At 41.0% G+C, this 19,915-nt stretch overlaps 1 protein-coding gene across 1 annotated transcript in view; it reads right to left on the bottom strand.

Moving 5' to 3' along the window:
* The window catches only part of LOC122540015 (vesicle-fusing ATPase), a 278,045-nt gene that overhangs the window by 195,409 nt on the left and 62,721 nt on the right, over positions 1-19,915 (bottom strand). The window contains exons 5-8 of the mRNA XM_043675302.1: positions 13,785-13,951; positions 12,396-12,503; positions 6,207-6,282; positions 2,934-3,089 (exon numbers count right to left, since the gene is read on the bottom strand). Coding sequence (XP_043531237.1) covers positions 2,934-3,089; positions 6,207-6,282; positions 12,396-12,503; positions 13,785-13,951 — 507 coding nt within the window. The remainder of the gene's footprint in view (positions 1-2,933; positions 3,090-6,206; positions 6,283-12,395; positions 12,504-13,784; positions 13,952-19,915) is intronic.

Genomic DNA, 19,915 nt, shown 5'->3' with positions numbered 1-19,915 from the left:
CTGAGCTGGAAGCGTAGAACTAGGGTGAGGTGGGGGAAGGGGAAATGAGGAAACTGTTGAAGTCCACATTGATGCCTTGGGGTTGAAGTGTTCCGAGGAGGAAGATGAGGCGTTCTTCCTCCAGGCGTCTGGTGGTGAGGGAGCGGCGGTGAAGGAGGCCCAGGACCTCCATGTCCTCGGCAGAGTGGGAGGGGGAGTTCAAATGTTGGGCCATGGGGCAGTGCGGTTGATTGGTGCGGGTGTCCCGGAGATGTTCCCTAAAGCGCTCTGCTAGGACACAAAGCCAGCCTCTAGGTTTGTATTAAAGCCATTGTTGTTACAAGGCTGACTTTGTTCTTTTATTTGGGGATGGGGATGGGGCTGGGAGGGGTGGACAGAGTTGAATGAGCATAGCAGTGGCTTCAGTATCCGATATCCAATGACACTTGCCAGCAATGGGCATCTGCAGGGACAGCATTGGACCTTTACACAGTCATCTAATCTGGAAAACATGCAGACATCACTCCTATGTACAGCAGTGATTAATGGATTAAAAACTGCACCCCCTGCAAGAGTTAGGACATTCACAGAGTAAGAAGGGAGAAGTGAAGGAGACTTTGTCTATAAAACAAAAAAGAGAGAACAAAAATGCACTTCAAATCATGAATACTTAGGTGCATGCTTTATTCCTAAGAAAAAGGGAATTTCCCCAGATAGCCAAACAAATGTCAATCCTGTTGCATTATGTGATGTAGTGCAAAGTTATAGACCAGGATTTAAAAGATTACAATAAATCCCTCAACTTTACTATTCTATTGGCATACAGCATATTAAATAAATATATTTGCACATTAACTAATTAAAAGAGACTTAGTATTTAAATTATGTTAAGCATAAGTATGAGGTCTTGGAAATATACTCTAAGTCAGTGAGAATGAGCAGATTCGGACAAAGGGAGGGGCTAAAAAAAAATTAAACGACATTTTTGGAAACACTCATACACACACATACCCCTTTTACTGCTAATGAAATGAGTACACAGCTGCATAGACAGTCACGAACCTGGAGCCAGGCCAGAAAATGCTGACAGCACACTCAGGATATGTCAAACTAGTCCTAATAATGAAATCATATTAATGTTTGACAGCCAATTCCAGAAATTACCCCATAGTGCTGGAAAGTTAAGCTTTGTGCTAAATTAAATGTTATCAGAATTTAGATGGCCTTTCGAGGCTGGCACATTAAAAGGTTACCATTTCATCTTTTACTTCTGTACAACAAGCTGTTGGGAACTTCGAAGTTCAGGTGATAAGCCAGGTGCGCTGGTGATCGCTGCTTGGACCTGGGAGGTTTGCTGTCAGATGCTACTAATCCTCACTGAGGAGAGCCTCACCCACTAAAACAGGTGTGTGACCTGTGCAATCTGACCACAACGCAGCTGAGGAATCAGACCTTTCAGGAAGGATAGAAAGTGAAAAAGAGTGCAGAAAAAGTAGCAATCTAATTCAATCACCACCAACTGTCCCATCCACTCCTCCTCCCCCTGCTCTCCCTAACTCCCTCCTCTCCGCAAACACACAAACAAAAAAGAAATCAACAATGTTAAACTGGTGAACATTTGATTGACCTTTTCCTGGTGAGAACTGGCTGAACTTGTAAACAGTGAAGTCTCATTTGGACCTTATAGAGGTTTACAAAATTATGAGGGGCATGGATAGGATAAACAGACAAAGTCTTTTCCCTGGGGTGGGGGAGTCCAGAACTAGAGGGCATAGGTTTAGCGTGAGAGGGGAAAGATATAAAAGAGACCTAAGGGGCAACCTTTTCACGCAGAGGGTTGTATGTGTATGGAATGAGCTGCCAGAGGATGTGGTGGAGGCTGGTACAATTGCAACATTTGAGAGGCATTCGGATGAGTACATGAATAGGAAGGGTTTGGAGGGATATGGGCCGGGTGCTGGCAGGTGGGACGAGATTGGGTTGGGATACCTGGTCGGCATGGACAGGTTGCTGTTTCCATGCTGTACATCTCTGACTCAGAAGTTACATTTGGCGTAGGGCTTTTTTTTAAAAAAACTCATCGATGCCTTGGCTATTTACTATCCAATATTTCTTACTCACAATGTACAGCACAAAACAGGACATTTGATGCAATAAGGCTCCCAGTTCTAAAGCTCCCCCACCAGAGAAAATACTTACTCTCTACTTAGCCCACAAAATGGCATAACTACCTTAAAATGATCTGCTTATCCAGATTGCAACTAAGTGGCATTCCCTGTGTTTTAAACCACTCCCGGTGCACTAATCAGAGGCTGACTGTCTAAAATTGGCTCAATGCTGATAGCCCAAATTAAGATCAATGAACACTTCACAGGAGAAATTTGGGCAATTAGATGAATGGAAAGGTTTCCTTTTACAAGGCTATATCTTAGATTTTTGTTTATAAAGGAGAAAAACAAAGTAAGGAATGTAGCATTCAACAGCAGTTACTTCAGAGGTGGTGTGTCACATTCCTGGGCACTGCACATCAGTAAAGATTGAGGTTCTATCAAATTTCATTTGAAAACAAGAGCTCAAAGTTGACCAGCTTCAGAAAATATTTTGTGAACAGGAAAAGGAGGAGGATGACAAGAACAACAGAGCCATCAGTTCATTTCACTGAAACAGCACCACCCACTAATCTATCAGAGATACTTTGAAAGGGGCCAGAGAAGACAGCAACTCAATCATTACCTTGCACCTAACAAGAGACCTCATAACAACAAGTTGTATGATCAAGAAAGAAATTAACAAGTCAAACTAATATTGGGGGTGGTGGGGTTAGAGGTGGATCTGATGGAGCAATGAATACCTGGATCAAGAAAGATGAATTTATGAAAAATGTATTAAGTCTAGCAAATGTTTAAACCAACATGCCTTTCTGGTGTTTGTGGATTACTATGTGCAGCACTCACCCATCTGTTCCACAAGATCTACAGGAAACACTCTTGAAGCAAATGCTCGGCGAAAAATATCGGAAAACTCTTTGTCAAGGCCACCAATTCCCATTTTCTCAAAGTTCCAGTCTGGGTTAATGATGGACTGTCTTCCTTGTTTGGTTTTAGATTTACCTTTTAAAAAAAGAATGCAAAAAGCCATGACTTACTCAAACATAAATCTGTCGCCATCTAATGGTTATGCACAGGATTGCAACACAATTACAACCATTGTATTTGATCAGGCCACCCATTTCAATTTGCGTGACTGTTTTTGTGACTTAAAGCTTCACTAAAACATTTCGAAATAACCCATTAATTAAAAGACTAAAGAACAAAGCTATACTTGACTTTCTTAGCATTTATGCACGCAATTTGATTTATACAAATTTGATCCCATGTTGGATAGTTAGCAATCCACACACCTGGACCAATAATCCCCAGATTGCAAATATAAAGCCGACAATGGTATTTTCAGAGATTGAAATCAGTTTTTTTTAAAAAAGACATTTTAAAAAATGAAAAGCTGGTACCAGTAAAAACCAAAATTGTCATAAAAGCCAATGCCATTCAGTGAATTGAAAGTTGCCATTCCAACGTAAATGATCTAGTAAGCCACTCAGTCATTACACTTTTGTATGGCAACAAGACACAGGCATTAAATGACATCACCCACATTCTTTTGAATTACATTTTGAAAAAAGTATTCCAAAAACACAGCAAATTTCAACACTTGTTGTCATGCTTTCAGTGAACATTCATTGTTTCGATACATTTTACACAAAGAAAGCAATCACAAAATAACAAAGATACAAATTAAGTCCAAGTTAGCTACTTCATAGGAGGCCATCATGTCTGTGCCCAGTCGTTGAAATGTATTCAATTAATCCCTCATCTTCATTCTTACCTATTAATTTTTCTTTGAAGTTTATATCCAATTTCTCTGAAAATTACTATCAAATCTGCTTCCAACACCTTTTCAAGTAGTTAAATCCAGATCATGAACTTACTATGTGAAAAGAAAATTCTCCTAACTCTTGCTTAGGTCCTTTACCATTTCTCTTAAGTTTTTAGTTCTCTGATTTCTGCCCCTCTGACCAGTGAATACAGTCCATGTATTTTTTTTTTAAACTCAAAGCTCGCCAAATAGTCAATCTGAAACTGAGCCATTCAATTTAGTATGCCTCAAGTTTCTACCATGGGCCTGTGATAAATTAACTCATCTCAAGCTCAGAAAGTGCCAAGATACTGCAATATGACTCAGTAGCCCAGGGCTAGGGAGTGGACAAAAATCATTCATTCACATTTTCCATTCATGTCACTATATAGTAACTCCACTGAAAAGTGAATTCAGTCAGATGTATCATGAAGACAGGATCAGCCTTGGATGCAACATTCTCCATGATCAAAAAGACCACCAACATTCAGGAGTCCAGACATGTGTGAAAAACCATGCAGACATCCAGAAGACTACAGCCATGTTGGATTCAATGTCTTTGAGAATGGAACAAAATGAAGTCTGGGAGAAGGGGCAAATTGTTCATAGTCAAAACAAAAGTGGAAAATGCAACTACTTAAAAGCTACAGATACTCTTTGCATATAAAAAGGCTGACACAGGTGACGGTCAAGCTTATAATTTGCAAAAGAGACAATCTATACCAAATATTACTTGCGATTGTACTTAGGCCAGAAACTTCAAGACAATGATTTTGATATTTGTCTACCAAATATCACTTCAACAGATGGAAAACTCATGTGTACATTGCATGAGACTCCACAGAGCAGTTACTACATATTAAGTGAATAAAAATCCCCAAATCAAATACTGGCCTCTTCATTGTTGAATTTAAGGCATTTTAATTTAAAGAATTTAAGATTGCCATTGATCTGTGCAAGGGACACTGCTGGGAAAATGTGCAGCATTGTTTGTATCTCAGCATCAGGGATTTGAAATGTGGCCCAAATTGTGAAGTTTCATTGCACAGACCTCCTTAGCTTTCTTGAACCTGTTTAACAAGGATCATTCTCACCATGTTAGTTCAAAATGTGCTATTCAGCAGATAGGGCATGTCATGGGGAACACAGTAGCAACTTCATACAGTCGTGACAATTATCGAAGTTAAGCACCCATTGACATGCTCCACAAATCCGCCTTTCTTAGAAGGTGAATTTTGTGGAAGCAGCCACAAATCTGATAGTAGCACCATGATATGAGTGAATGAACAGCAGCTGCAGCAATACACCGAGAATTTACAAGGAGAGGGGTCACTCCCATCCTACAATTATTAAACTCATGAAAAATTACATTTCACACTACACAAACCTCAGTTATCAACAGCTGTTGCATAAATAGGCTTACTCAAGAAAAATAAAGTGACAAAGTTCAACCTGCTCCAACAAGCCACAGCTGATCTCCACTAAACTTCCCAACCACTGACTTTTCATATGCAATCATGTTCATGAATCAACAGACTTGCACAGTGAATACTGCTCAAGAAAAAAATTACAAGTGATCTCAATGCACTGTTTTACCTAATGTTTTATCTTCATTCATGGATGTCGCTCGAATTGAATAGTGGATTTTCATAAATGGGCAGGGATGACTTGCAGAACACATGAGCATATGCCATTCAGTAACTTGAGACTATTCCTTCAAGCAATTAGATCATAACTGACCTGTTAATTAACTCACTCATCATCTTGCTTTCATATTCCTTACATCGTACTCCAATAACAATTTATTAATCTTAGCTCTGAAATTTTCAACTGACCTAGCCTTAGCAGTTTTTCAAGGAAGTGAAGGTAAGGTAACATTTGGGAAGAAAAATGCACCGAGATTTTTGGGAAGGTGGCGGATGAGAGGGCACTGCAATTAGGAAAAGCTCAGATCCTCTAGAATACGTGCAAAAACATGTGCAAGGGAAAGGAGAGAGAGAAACTAATAGGTCCATGAATACATGTTCCTTCAAATCAGCCCAGATTACAAAGATGGAGCTCATTATGACAAGTCTTTGCAACTGACTATGAGAGTAACACATCAGCTGTTGAGAAATTTAATTAACTACATTGTGCAAACTTAGGTATTCTTGCACAATACATTTTAAAATCTGAAGGCAGTGGGAATACCTTTACTGTTGAAACACACCATGTATTTGTGCAAGGATTAGCCACAGGAGTGTAGGTGCTGGTTGAGGGCATCTAATACTTGAGGTGCTGACAAAAATTGAATCACAAGGTTCACATATACTCACCAATGAGATTTAGTGATGAACTATCAGACTTTTCAAATATAACCTGGGAATTGGCTATGGCCAGGCCAAGTTCGATCTGGATTAATAAAATAACACAAATATTAGTTGGATCTCAGAGCCATCTTGTAACAGAAATGCAGCCTAAAAATATCACCACAAGTATTAGCAATTTTTCCATTGATTTAAATCCATCTTCCTTAGGCTGCCTAGCTCAATATCTGCAGTAGATTAAATGAGAATTAAAAGTATGCCCATCTCTCATTCTTTCTGCTGCTACCGAAGCACTCCCACCCACTCATCTGGAAATAGCAAACAGAAAGCCGAGTTCTACCCAGGCATGACTCTTCCCTCTGATGTTTCCTACCGCTGCCAAGAAAGGCCATAGCTCCATTCAAATTGGCAAGAGTACAATTATACCAATATTTGTTATGTGCACTTTGCACTGCCTTCTTTCAGTATTTTGCAGTATACTAACAGTGGAATTCATGGAATTATGCAACCAACAAGTCAAGGATGTTCCAAGCACATCTCCATGCTCAATTAGACCAGAGCTCAATATGAGAGCAACCAATGAGATTGATGCATTCAGAACCAACGTCAGTCAGAAGCAGAGTATGGTTGATTTTCTCTGTATGCCTCCTCTTCAGGTCTTCAGTTAATTAAATTTGTTCTGCCCGATATCAAGAAATAGCTGACCACACAGGACACAGCACAGGCTTGGAATACCAAGATCATCCTCGCTATAGTGAAGGGCTGTGCGCCAGAAATGGCAGTCGCTCTTGCCAAGCAGTTCCAGCAAGTTACAACAATGGCAGCTCGTCAGCAATGTAGAAAATTGCCCATTTTTGTCCTGCCCACAAAAACAGGACAATTCATTTACTCTCCTATGAGCACATGCTCATTTATAACAAAATCATAGGAACACTTGTACAGATCCTTCCAAGAAGCATGTCTTCAGTACAATGACGGTCTTTGACATCAAGGTCACGTGAGATCATGGTATAACTCCACATACCCATCATTTACCTACATCCCTTAATACCTTTGCTTAAAAAAAATCTCAGATTTAAAATGAACCACATAATTTTGATTTAAATCACTGATTTAAAATGAACTGAACTAGCATCATTGCTATTTGTGGAAGAGTTCCAAACATTACCACCTTTCCTGGTGAAGGGCTTGTGCCTATTCGCCTGCTCCTTGACCTGCTGTGCTTTTCCAGCACCACATTCTCAACTCTGATCTCCAGCATCTGCAGTCCGCACTATCTAGCACCCTTCATATGTACAAGTGCTTCCTAACATCTCTCCTGAATGGGCTGGAGATGCCGGTGTTGGACTGGGGTGTACAAAGTTAAAAGTCACACAACACCAGGTTATGGTCCAACAGGTTTAATTGGAAGCACTCTAGCTTTCGGAGCGACGCTCCTTCATTAGGTGATTGGAGTTTGCACGTTCTCCCTGTGTCTGTGTGGGTTTCCTCCGGGTGCTCCGGTTTCCTTCCACTGTCCAAAGATGTGCAGGTCAGGTGAATTGGCCATGCTAAATTGCCCGTAGAGTTAGGTGAAGGGGTAAATGTAGGGGTGGGTTGCGCTTCGGCGGGTTGGTGTGGACTTGTTGGGCTGAAGGGCCTGTTTCCACACTAAGTAATCTGTAAGTAATCTAATCTAAAATCAATGGTAAAAAGCAAAGTAGGGTCAGTTGGTATAGAATCTGTGTGGGCAGAATTAAGGAACCACAAAGGTTGAAAATCCATAGTTGGAGTTATGTACAGACCTCCAAACAGTAGTCAGGAGCTGAAATGCAAGATACACCTGGAGATAGAAAAGATGTGTAGGAAAGGCAAAGTTACAATGATCATGGGGATGTGAATATGCAGGTGGACTGGGAAAATCAGGTTGGATTGCAAAAAAAAAAGGAATTAGTGAAATGTTCAAGATGGGTTTTTTGGAGCAGCTTGTGGTGGAGCCCATTATGGAACAGGCAATACTGCATTGAGTGCTTTGCAATGAGGCAGACCTAATAAGGGTTTCTTCACCTTAAGCTCCTTAGGAGGCAGTGATCATAATACGATTCAACTAACTCTGCAATTTGAGAGGGAGAAGACAGAATCATAGGTAACGTATTACAGCTGAATAAAGACAACTACAGAGACAATGAGGGAGAAGCTGGGTAGAACTGATTGGGAGAGGACCCTGACAGGAAAACAGTGGAACAGCAATGGCAGGGGTTTCTGGGAGAAAGCCAGGAGACACTGCAGAGATTCATCCCAAAGAAAAAGAAGCATGATACAGGGAGTAAGAGACAACCATGTCTGATGAGGGAAGTCAGGGATAGCATAAGAGGAAAACAGCACTCCTATCTCCTCATTTAGCTCGAGTTTTCTAATTTCTCCTATCACTGAACCCACCCCCTTCAGTTAATTTAAAGCCCTGTCCACAGGCCTAATTAAGGGATTCACTCAGACTCTGGTTCTGGCACAGTTCAGATGAAGACCATCCCACTGGAGAAGGTCCCTTCGTCCCCAGTACAAGTGCCAATATCCCATGAATTCAAACCCATTTCTCCCATACCAATCTTTTGAGCCACGCATTCACATGCTTAATCTTATTGACCCTGCACCAAGTAGTTTGTGGTTCAGGTAGTAATCCAGAGATTATTACCTTTTTGGTTGTGCTAATTTAGCTCCTAGCTGTTCATATTCCCTTAGCATATAATGAGGCAAAGGGCAGTGGGAAACCAGAGGATTGGGAAGCTTACAAAGGCCAGAGGGCAACAAAAGAAAAGAAATAAGGAGGGAGAAGATTAAATATGAGGTTAAGCTAGCCAGTAATATAAAGGAAGACTAAGAGTTTCTTTAGATATATAAAAGAGAGGCAAAAGTGGAATTTGGGCCATGGGAAAATGATGAATAAGGAGGGAGAAGATTAAATATGAGGTTAAGCTAGCCAGTAATATAAAGGAAGACTAAGAGTTTCTTTAGATATATAAAAGGGTGAAAGAGAGGCAAAAGTGGAATTTGGGCCATGGGAAAATGATGCTGGTGAGATCATAGTGGGGAACAAGGAAATAGCTCGGGAACTGAATAATTACTTCACATCAGTCTTCACTGTGGAACATACCAGTAATATCTCAAAACTTCAAGAGTGTGAAGGGGCAGACCTGAGTATAGTGGCCATCACCAAGGAGAAGATGCTAGAAAAACTGAATGGCCTGAAGATGGATAAATCACCAAGATCAAATGGGCCACACACTCCAGAGATAGTGGAGGCATTAGTGGTGATCTTTAAGAAATCGCTAGAATCAGGAGGGTCCCAGATGACTAGAAAATTGACACCCATTTTAAAAAGGACCAAGGCAAAAGCTGGAAAATTACAGACCATTTAGCCGAACCACGATGGTGGGCAAGATCCTGGAATCCATTGTTAAGGATGAGATTTGTGAATAGTTGAAAATGTATGGTTAAAATACTCCAAAGTCATCATGATTTCATCGAGGGGAGGTCATGCCTGCTAAATCTGCTGGAATTCTTTGAGGAAGTAACAAACAGATTAGACGAAGGAGAGCCAATGGATTTTATCTACCTGAACTTCAAGAAGGTCTTTGACAAAGTGCCACACAGGAGGCTACTGAGTAAGATAAGGGCCCATGGTGTTAGAGGTAAGGTGCTAGCATGGATGGAAGCCTGGCAGTTGGTCACAAAGCAGACAGTGAGGATAAATTGGTCCTTTCTCAGGATTACAAATGGCGACAAGTGGTGTTACGCAATGTTCAGTGTTGGGACCACACCTTTTCACTTTATACAGTAAAAACCAAGATGAAAAAACTGAGGGCATTCTGGCTAAGTTTGCAAATGATACAAAGATAGGTGGCGGGACACATAGAATTGAGGCGGGGGGGAGACTGCAGAAGGATTTGGACAGGTTAGGAGAGTGGGCAAAAAAAACGGCAGAAAGAAGTGGGCAAAGAAATTGAGGAATCACACAACACCAGGTTATAATCAAACAGGTTTATGTGGAAACACAAGCTTTCGGAGCGCTGCTCTTTCATCCACAACCACCGCTTGAAGGAGCAGTGCTCTGAATGCTTAGACTTCCAAATAAACCTGCCGGACTATAACCTGGTGTTGCGTGATTTTTAACTTTGTACATTCAGTCTAACACCGACACATCCAAATCATGACTTTTGTAGGAAGAATAGAGGCAAGGTCTATTTTCTAAGTGGGGAGAAAATTCATAAGTTTGAAGTGCAAAGAGTTGGTAGTTATAGGACAGGAATTTCTCAAGGTAAACTTACAGGTTGAGTCAGTAGTTAGGAAAGCAAATGTAATGATGGCATTTATTTTGATAGGGCTTGAATATAAAAGCAGGGATGTACTTCTGAGGATCTATAAGGCCCTGGTCAGACCATATTTGGAGTATTGTGTGGGGTTTTGGCCCCCATACCTCAGGAAGGATGTTCTGACCTTGGAGTGCGTTCAGAGGAGGTTCACGAGAATGGTCCCAGGAATGAAAAGCTTAACATATGAGGAATGTTTGAGGACGCTGGGCCTATATTCAACAGTGTTTTGAAGGATGGGGGGGGGGGGGGTGGGGTTCAATTAAATCTAATAGAATACCGAATGGCATGGACAGAGTGGATGTTGGGAAGATGTTGCCATTGGTAGGAGAAATGAGGATCCAAGGGCACAGGTTTACAGTAAGGGGAAGACCTTTTAGACCAGAGATAAGGAGAAACTTCTTCAGCCACAGAGTGGTGAATCTATGGAATTCACTGCCACTGAAGGCTGCAGAGGCCAGGTCATCGAGTATACTCAAGATTGAGATAGATAGATTCTCAAGTATCAAGAGGATCAAGGGTTACGAGAAGAAAGTGGGAGAATGGGGTTGAGAAACTTATCAACCATGATTGAATGGCGGAGCAGATTTGATGGGCTGAATTTGCCTAATTTCTGATTCTATGTCTTATGCTCTGACAAACTACTACCCACAGCGACCCACATCCTGACTATATCTAAGATTCAAAAGTAACGCAAGGAATTGCTAAAAGTGCAATCGATTGCCAATAATTTACTCATTGTCACTCACCATTCTGCTCCAGTCTCAGCACAGTTACAATGCAAACACGGGCAGAAGAACTTGGAGCTGAGAGTGTCAGCCTCTCTCAAGGAGTGCTGCTAACTGAACTCAATGGGGCATAAGGAATCTTTTTTGTCACTGGAATCACATTTAGCATGAAAAATGTTACTTTCAGAAACCAATCATCTCAGGCCCAAACCACTATTGTAAATGCTTCTTGGGATGATGTGACAGACCTATATAGTTTCACCGCTTTCATCTCCTTCAGTCTTCCACTTCATTTGCAATTTCTCTCCAATAACAAAATAGTTTGTGCCAACAACCAATAAGAACCAGAAAATATTTATGATTAGGCTATTAAGTAGCAATCAATATTTACACCACATTTATGTCCAGCAACATCCTTCTTCAATGGCACATGGGATGCCACTGCTGGAATATTTTAGTGGTTACAGCATTCAATGCCAGGAGGAAGTGGGTAGACTCTTAATGGTGATGGTAAAATTACAATATACTAATCAAACTGTACAGAAATGCTTTACAGTATTTCCGGACTGCAGCAGTTCAAGAAGCTGCTTAACACCATTGCCATCTCAAGACCAACCAGGGTTGGGCAACAGATGTTAGTCTTGCCACTGATGTCCATATCCCAGGGAACAATTTAAAGAAACTCTCTTTCATAAGTCTTGCATCCATAATTACTGCCTGCCATTGATACTGGAATACTCCCTTTGAGGTGTCGACATTGAAACTCTGTGCATAATGCAGTGAAACATGAAAGGCTAATTAGTTTAACCTCTTAGGGAGAATCTTCCAAAAACCAAAACTCAAGGCAAAATTTACAAAAGATTGCCTATGATGGAGATCTGAAAACAAAGCAGAAAATCACAGAAACATTCTGGTCAAGCTACATTCATGAAATGAAAAGCCAAGTTATTGCAGAGTCATGGGTCAAAAATCAAACAAAGGTTTGCTCTAGCGTCCATGTCCTTAATAAATCGTAGATGTGGTCTGACCTATTTAGGGCTTCTTGTGTCATGTCCATTTTTAGCACATTTTACAAACATGGTTTTCGTAACAAACATAGTTGAAAATTAATGTTAAACCCTTACCTTCTGTCGTTTGCCAGAGGCTTGCTCTCCCTTCAGAATGCTGGGGTCCATAGCTTCAATATCTTTCACCAGTAATCCAAAAAGTTTGTCATTAAAACTGAACACAAGCTATGGAGCAAAGGAAGAAATGGGAGAATTATTCACCGTCATGGGTAAACGCCAATTTGAAAACCGAGATTGCACGTGCTGCTTTATTTTGTGATCTTTCAAAACTGGCTGCTTAGTTAGATATCCCCAGAACTAGAACCATCTAGAAACAGCTATTCATTAGAGTTGATAAATTGATGGCCTTAAAAAGCCAACAAACAATCAAAGTTCATAATCTCAATCAAGAATCCTCACAACTTCATATATTCAATGAATTGCCAAAAAACATTATCACATTTCTGGTTACTGAGGAGTAATGGGCAGGTTATTAACTGGTTACTTATTCCTTGACTTAGATCAAACTAACACCACTTTGCGGGGCATTCACCTGCCAGTACTGTTAGAAAATTCTGATTAGTACGTATTTTTACAATTAGAAAAGAACCTTGCTCTTCCATAATGTGAAGGATTCACTTGCTATGAAAAACAAAAATAGGACTAAAGAAGAAAAAGAAACTTTATCTGCTTTCAGCCAAACTTTGGTCAGCTTAGTTGGTCATCACAACTGCAAATCAATAACCAAACAGAAAGGGAATGAGATCCAACATGAACATGTGAAGCTTTCCCCAAGTTGGATGAGGGACGTGTCTACAATTCATGTGGACAGATTCACTTCCTTTAACATTTAAAATCCTGGGAAAGCAACAAGCAAATACAAAAGTTACTTTTTATTTGTGTAACCTATCACAGATTTGCCACTTTAAATTTCTGTTTATCCAATCATTCTCTGCCAAGTATAAAAGGACACACTTAATAAAGACAAAATACCGTGATGTGTTAAATCTTAAACAGAGAATCCTGGAGAAACTCACCAGGAAAAGTAGCATCTATGGACAGAGGAACAGATTCAGAGTTGCAGTATGTTGGAAAATGATTTTTTTAATACTTCTAGCAGAGGCAGAGGTAAAGATAAAGACCCAGTGCAAAAGACAAAGAAGTTGTTCATCTCCTCCTCCCTCCTCGGTGTCCAAAGTCCTGATTGCAGCTTCCAGGTAAAGTAGCATTTCAACTGTATTTCTTTCAATCTAATCTGCTGCATTCACTGCTCACAATACAGTTTCCTCTCTAGCTATCAAAAGTATTCAAAAACATTTTCCACACCTTTCAGTTCTGAACAAGTCTTTTCAGATTAGAAGTGAAAAAACATGTTTCTCTCTCCACAAATGCTGTCAGACCTAATGAATTTCTCCAGTATTTTCTGTGATTGCTTTATAATTCCACCCAAGCAACAGGAAGCTGTACCTGCTGGCCGGTGGAAAACGCCTGGTTGTTGAACTGCTGAATGAACTCCGCTGCCATCTTATCAGTGTCATATGGGTTTGAGTCCACACTCTTTTTCTGCAGGAAGTCAATTTCAATCATCATGGTTCCAATACACTGCTTTGTTTTGTCAAAGACATAGGAGGATACTGCCACAAAAAGAAAGAGCAGGAAGCACTGAATAATTGGTCATGTTTCATCAATTTTTCCCCAAAGCAAAACTTCATGTCTCAGACTGTCTCAATTTCAGAGCCTCAGGCTTGATTTAAGGCCTGCACATTGGGATGCCTAGCCATCTTATCCCTCCAGCATACCATTCAATACAGAAGATGATGTGTAAAAAATCCTGGCTAGAAATAAAAATATTTTTCTAAACCAAAAAAAGCAGAGTCAGAGATTATGCGAATCCAAATAACAGCACATCCAAACAGACAGTATTTGCTGAACACTACATTCCTCAGAGACTCTGAAGATATAATTTTTTATATCACTTGATTCAGTTGGGGCAAGTCACCTCTGCTACATCACAAGTGAAGACACCAATGACTTTCAGAAGTAGAGAGAGACTTTTGCATGGACATATTTTTAAAATATAAAAAAAGTGTCTTTGCATTTATTTGATTTGGAATAAGTTCGTGACTCTATATAAAAAAATGTTCAGCACCATGTGTTCGAACTGAGCGGGCAGTCCATATAAGAGGCATCATGTATATACTGGTGAGAACCAAGGACAATAGCTTTGATCCTGTTAACAATGAGCCAATTGATATTTCAATGAGTCTCAGTCTGCAGAAAAACATAGAAAGGTTAACCAAGTGGACAAAAGCTTGGCAGATGGAATATGTGGGAAAATGTGATGTAATGGACTTTGGCAGAAGTAGTGAAACTAGCTATTATTTAAATGGAGAAAGACTGCAGAAAGCTATTGCACAAAGAGACTTGAGACTCCTCACACATAATTCACAAAAATCCAGCATCCAAGTTCAGTAGGTAATAGGGAAGGCAAATAGAACGTTGGCATTTATTTCAAAGGGAATCAAGTATGAAAACAGGGAGATTTTACTAAAATTTTACAAAAGACTAGTCAGACCACAACTGGAATTCTAAAACAATTCTGGGCCCCATATCTTAGCCAAGCTGGCATTGGAGGCAGTTCAGAGAAGGTTCACTAGGCTGCTATTGAGTATGGAAGGCTGACTATGAGGAGAGATTTAAGAAGCTGAGTCTGTACTTATTGGGTTGAGCAGAATGAGATGCAGCCTGAATTGAAACACAAGTTTTTGGTGGACTTGACTGCAGGTGCAGAAAGGGTGTCTCCCCTGGGGAGAGTCTTGAGTCAGAGATCATGATCTCAGAATAAGAGGTCACTTAAGTGAAATATGAAGAGAAACAACTTCTTTTAGAGGGTAATGAATCTGTGGAATTCTTTATTACACAAGGTTGCAGAGGCTGGGGCATTATGTATATCCAAGGCTATGGCACACATGGCTTAAATCAGTAAGAGAAACAAAGGCTATACGGTAAAGGCAAGAAAGTTGAGGATTGTTAGACTCGATGAGCTGAAAGGCCCACTCTGGTCTAATATATTATGACCTTGTGAGCCATGGTCTTGATGTGATCAAATATGTGGGAAATATAATGAGTGGATTAATCGGCAGGACCAAGATGTGGCATTGATATCATTACAACACATTAACTGATCATACCTCTTGATGGCCCAAAGGACAAACAGAACAGACAGATAGAAGTGAAACAGTTACAATATTTATAAGAAATTTGGACAGGTACATGAATAGGAAAGGTTTAGAAGAATATGGGCCAAATGCCAGCAAATGGGATTGGTTTAGTTTGGAAAACTTGGTCAGCACAGATGAGTTGGACCAAAGGGTCTGTTTCCTCGCTATGTAACTCTACGAGTCTTAGTGGGATGAACAAGGAACCCTGATAGTTCACACAGATGCCTTTGTGGACAAAATGGCTGCAATGGCATTGGAAGAATCATGAAAATTGAATCATGAAGGTGTAGATGCAGTAGAGAATATGCTGTGTTCAAAGTGGCAAAAATGTGAAGAAAGACAAATCAGTATGTTATACTCATTGTTAACCAGTGTGGATTAAAACCTCGGCAAGAGACTTAAGTGGAACTTTGAGGGGCAAAGTTCGGGCACATTGTCTGCTCTCTCTCTTGTCACCCTAGAACATGAAAAATCTGTGCTTCTCGCAGACTAAGCTTTTGGACCACGGAGTCATTTGGTCAAGAAAGGGCATTGCTTTGTGAATACACATCATTTACTGCTTATGCATCCATTAAATCTTTTAATTGAGCACTGGAAAAGATTCCAAAGCTTCAACAAAAGCTGCAAAAGAGATTGGTTATTCTAGCCTTAAAAATATACACATAATACTTTTATAGTAAAATTAATCATAAAACAGCAAAGTCCAACTGTTCACGCAGGTTACATTACCCAAAAACCTCCGACAGTGATTTTACAAAACTGCGAGGATTGCACATGCACAGTATGCAAAGACTGGGGTTGCAATGGGCAACGAAGTGTACATTACATTTTGGACAGGTAAGTAAATTTACATTGGATGGATAAGCAATGACAGGAACTGACGGCATAGAACTTCACAGAACTTATTAGGAACTACTTGCATTCAGACTGCACTTTTCACATTGAAGCATGATACTATTTATACACCATTTTAAAGCAAAATTAGAATCAAATGTTTGGCATATTCTCACAATAATTATATGGTTTCAATCAATAATTAAGCCAGGAGGGGATCTAAGATGGCGGCGATCTGAGAAGATCGCACTGCAGAGCTTCGCATCGCAGCAGGAGCAGGACAGTCCTTAAACCCACCCAACCCAGGTCATCAGAATTTCTTGGGGTGTTGGAAAGATTGTGGAGCCCCAAGAAACATTTAAAAATTGACTTAGCTGTATCTTCAGCTGTCCAGAAATGCCTAAAAAGGAAGGAGGAGGAGCATCTGAGGCCAGGCCTGCAGGTCAGCCTGCAGCAGCCTCAGAGCAGATTACTCTCCAGGACCGGGTGAACCAGCGCTCGAAATCTCGCGAGATGTTGGGAAAACAGATTGAATTGAAGCTGGCTCCAGTCTCTCTCATGCTGCAGAAGCATGAGCAGAAGCTGGGAGACCTGGAGAAGAGGACAGATGAGGTGGAGCACAGGGTCACAGTGGTGGAAGCTGTTCTTTCAAGGAAGAGATCCAAGCCCTGAAGACGCAGGTTCGTAATTTGCGTGACCAAGTGGATGATCTTGAAAACAGGGGCAGGAGAAAAAACATTCGGATCATCGGTCTGCCTGAGGCTAAGGAGGGTGAGCGGCCTGCGGAATTTGTTGAAAATTGGCTTCTGAAATTCCTTGACTTGGAGACTGGCACGAGAGGATTGAAGATAGAGAGGGCTCACCGGGTCGCAGCACGGAGGTCGAGTCTGGGTCAATGCCCTCGTCCTTTCCTGGTGCGGTTCCATCATTACCGGGATAAGGAGAGTGTCATGGAGGCTTCCAGACTCCAGGGGAAGGATCTAAAGGCCCTAATTTACGAGGGGTCTTAGATAATGTTTTTTCAGGATTTTCTGCAGTGGTGATCCAGAAACGAAAATCGTATGATGGTGTCAAGAGAAGATTTAAGGAGCTTGGGATTCAGTACTCAGATACTTTGTGGGCGGCACGGTGGCACAGTGGTTAGCACTGCTGCCTCGCAGCGCCAGAGACCCGGGTTCAATTCCTGCCTCAGGCGACTGACTGTGTGGCCATGCATCTCTTTGACACATCGGAGAAGGCAAGAGACTTTGTGGACAAACTAACCTAAGTTAAACAATTGTAGTATGTATAAATATTGTTGCTTGGGTATGCGTTTATCATTCTGTAAAAGAAATGGAGGAAATCCGGTTGGAGCTTTGTTTTTCCCTTTTTTTTCCCTCTATTGATAATAATTTGGTTCAAACTATGTCTGGCGGTGGTTAAGATGTACATTTTAAATTTCTAAGTTAGGACATACCAAAGGATGGGTGGGGTATTTATTCCCCTTTTTTATATAAAATAATTTTTAAAATTCATATTGATATTCTGTGGGGTATTTATTCTTTTTAGCTTGTGCTTGCGATGCGGCTCTAGCTGGGAGAAGTGAAGGTGGCTGAGATGGTTAGATGCCTATTTATGGGCAGTTTTGGATGGGTAGTTGCCCCCTCTGGGCAGAGGGTGAGTTCCCCTACTCAGCGCTATTGCCGCTTTATATGTTAGTTTGTTTTCTGGTTTTTGTTGTTTTTTATTTTTAATAATTTTGTATGTTTGTTAAATGTAGTGTTTTAGTTTATGTAGTTTTTATATTTGGTGGATCATGTGACACCAAGGCTCAGCAATTTGTGGTTCGGCTTTCTCCTCTCTGGAATTTAAATGTAATTGCAGAAGATTATGGCTAATGATTTGATTAAATGGTGCACCTGGAATACCAAGGGAAGTCACTCATCAATTAAGAGAAAGAAGGTACTCTTGCGTCTTAGAAAGGAGAAGGTGGATATTGCTTTGTTACAGGAGACACATTTGTATGACAAGGAGCATCTGAAGTTACAGCAGAATGGCTTTGACTGAGTATACTTATCATCATTTAATACCAGAAGTAGGGGAGTGGCTATATTGGTTAGGAAAAATCTCTCATTTAAATTGTTGGAATGTGGTAAAGACACATACCGGAGGTTTGTAATTCTTAAAGTCTTGATAAATGGGGAAGAATATGGCATTTTAAATGTTTATTGTCCCCTAGCTCCTCCTCTTAAATTCTTGGTAGATGCTTTTTCTAAACTGATAAGTCTCAAGTCTCGGCACATCATTACAGGGGGAGATTTTAACTGCCTCATGGACCCCACAGTAGACAGTTGGCCTAACTAAACCCTCGGCACAAACTAAACAGTTATTGGGTTTGTGTGGGGAATTAGGATTGGTGGACGTCTGGAGGTGTCTCCACCCTACAGGTCGGGATTTTACGTTTTTCTCCAATCCGCACAGATGTCACACGAGGATTGATTTTTTTCTGACCCCTGCGGTAACCCTGGATCTGGTGGCATCCTGTACGATTGGTAATATTGCCATCTCTGATCATGCTCCAGTGTACCTCATGGTTAAAATTAAAGGATGTTACAGTGGATTCAAGGTACTGGCGAGTAGACCCCTTTATTCTCATGGACAACAAGTTTGTAGAGTATTTCTCTAGGGAATTTCGGGCATTCCTAGACATCAACATAGGCTCGGTTGATAGCTCATCTGTTCTCTGGGAAACTGCCAAAGCTTATGCCAGAGGGTTAGTTATTTCATATTCCACAAGTAGGAAGCGGCAGAAGGGTGAGCATCAACGTCTCCTTGAAGCACGGTTGAAGGCAGCCGAGAAGGCCTATTTTGACAGACCCTCGTTGGTCAAACTAAAGAGGATTACGGCACTGCGGTCTGCACTAAATTCCGCGCTCACGCAGATGGCAAAGGAGGAGCTGGCTTTTGCAAAGCAAAGGTTATACGAGCATGGTGACAATCCAGGAAAATACTTAGCATACCTTGCCAGAAAGAGAGATGCTCCCCAAACCATTACAGCGATTAGTAAAGGGTCTGGGAACCTAACATGTGATTCTAAAAAGATTAATGTGGCATTCCAGAGGTTCTACTCTAAATTATAACAGTCTGAGAATTGTGAGGAGGGGCAGGCCAAAATGGAATCCTTTTTTAGAGATCTGAAGCTCCCGGGTGTGACTCCCGAACAACAGACCTTTCTCAAAGCCCCATTATCAGAGCAAGAAGTGCAGGAAGCTGTGAGGCAGCTATCCTGAGTAACCACACGCAGATGACAAGCAACATGAATTCGACTGGGACAACACTACTATTATAGGACAACCGACGTTTAGGGCATAAGCCCTTCTTCAGGAATGAGGAAAGTTTGTCCAGCAGGCTAAGATAAAAGGTAGGGAGGAGAGACTTGGGGGAGGAGCGGCGGAAATGCGATAGGTGGAAAGAGGTCAAGGTGAGGGTGATAAGTCAGACTGGGGTGGGGGCGGAGAGGTCAGGAAGAAGATTACCGGTTAGGAAGGTGGTGCTGAATTCGAT

This window comes from Chiloscyllium plagiosum, chromosome 33, assembly GCF_004010195.1.
Source record: "Chiloscyllium plagiosum isolate BGI_BamShark_2017 chromosome 33, ASM401019v2, whole genome shotgun sequence".
Classification (NCBI taxonomy): Eukaryota; Metazoa; Chordata; class Chondrichthyes; order Orectolobiformes; family Hemiscylliidae; genus Chiloscyllium; species Chiloscyllium plagiosum.
This window is presented reverse-complemented; position numbering and strand designations above follow the sequence as displayed.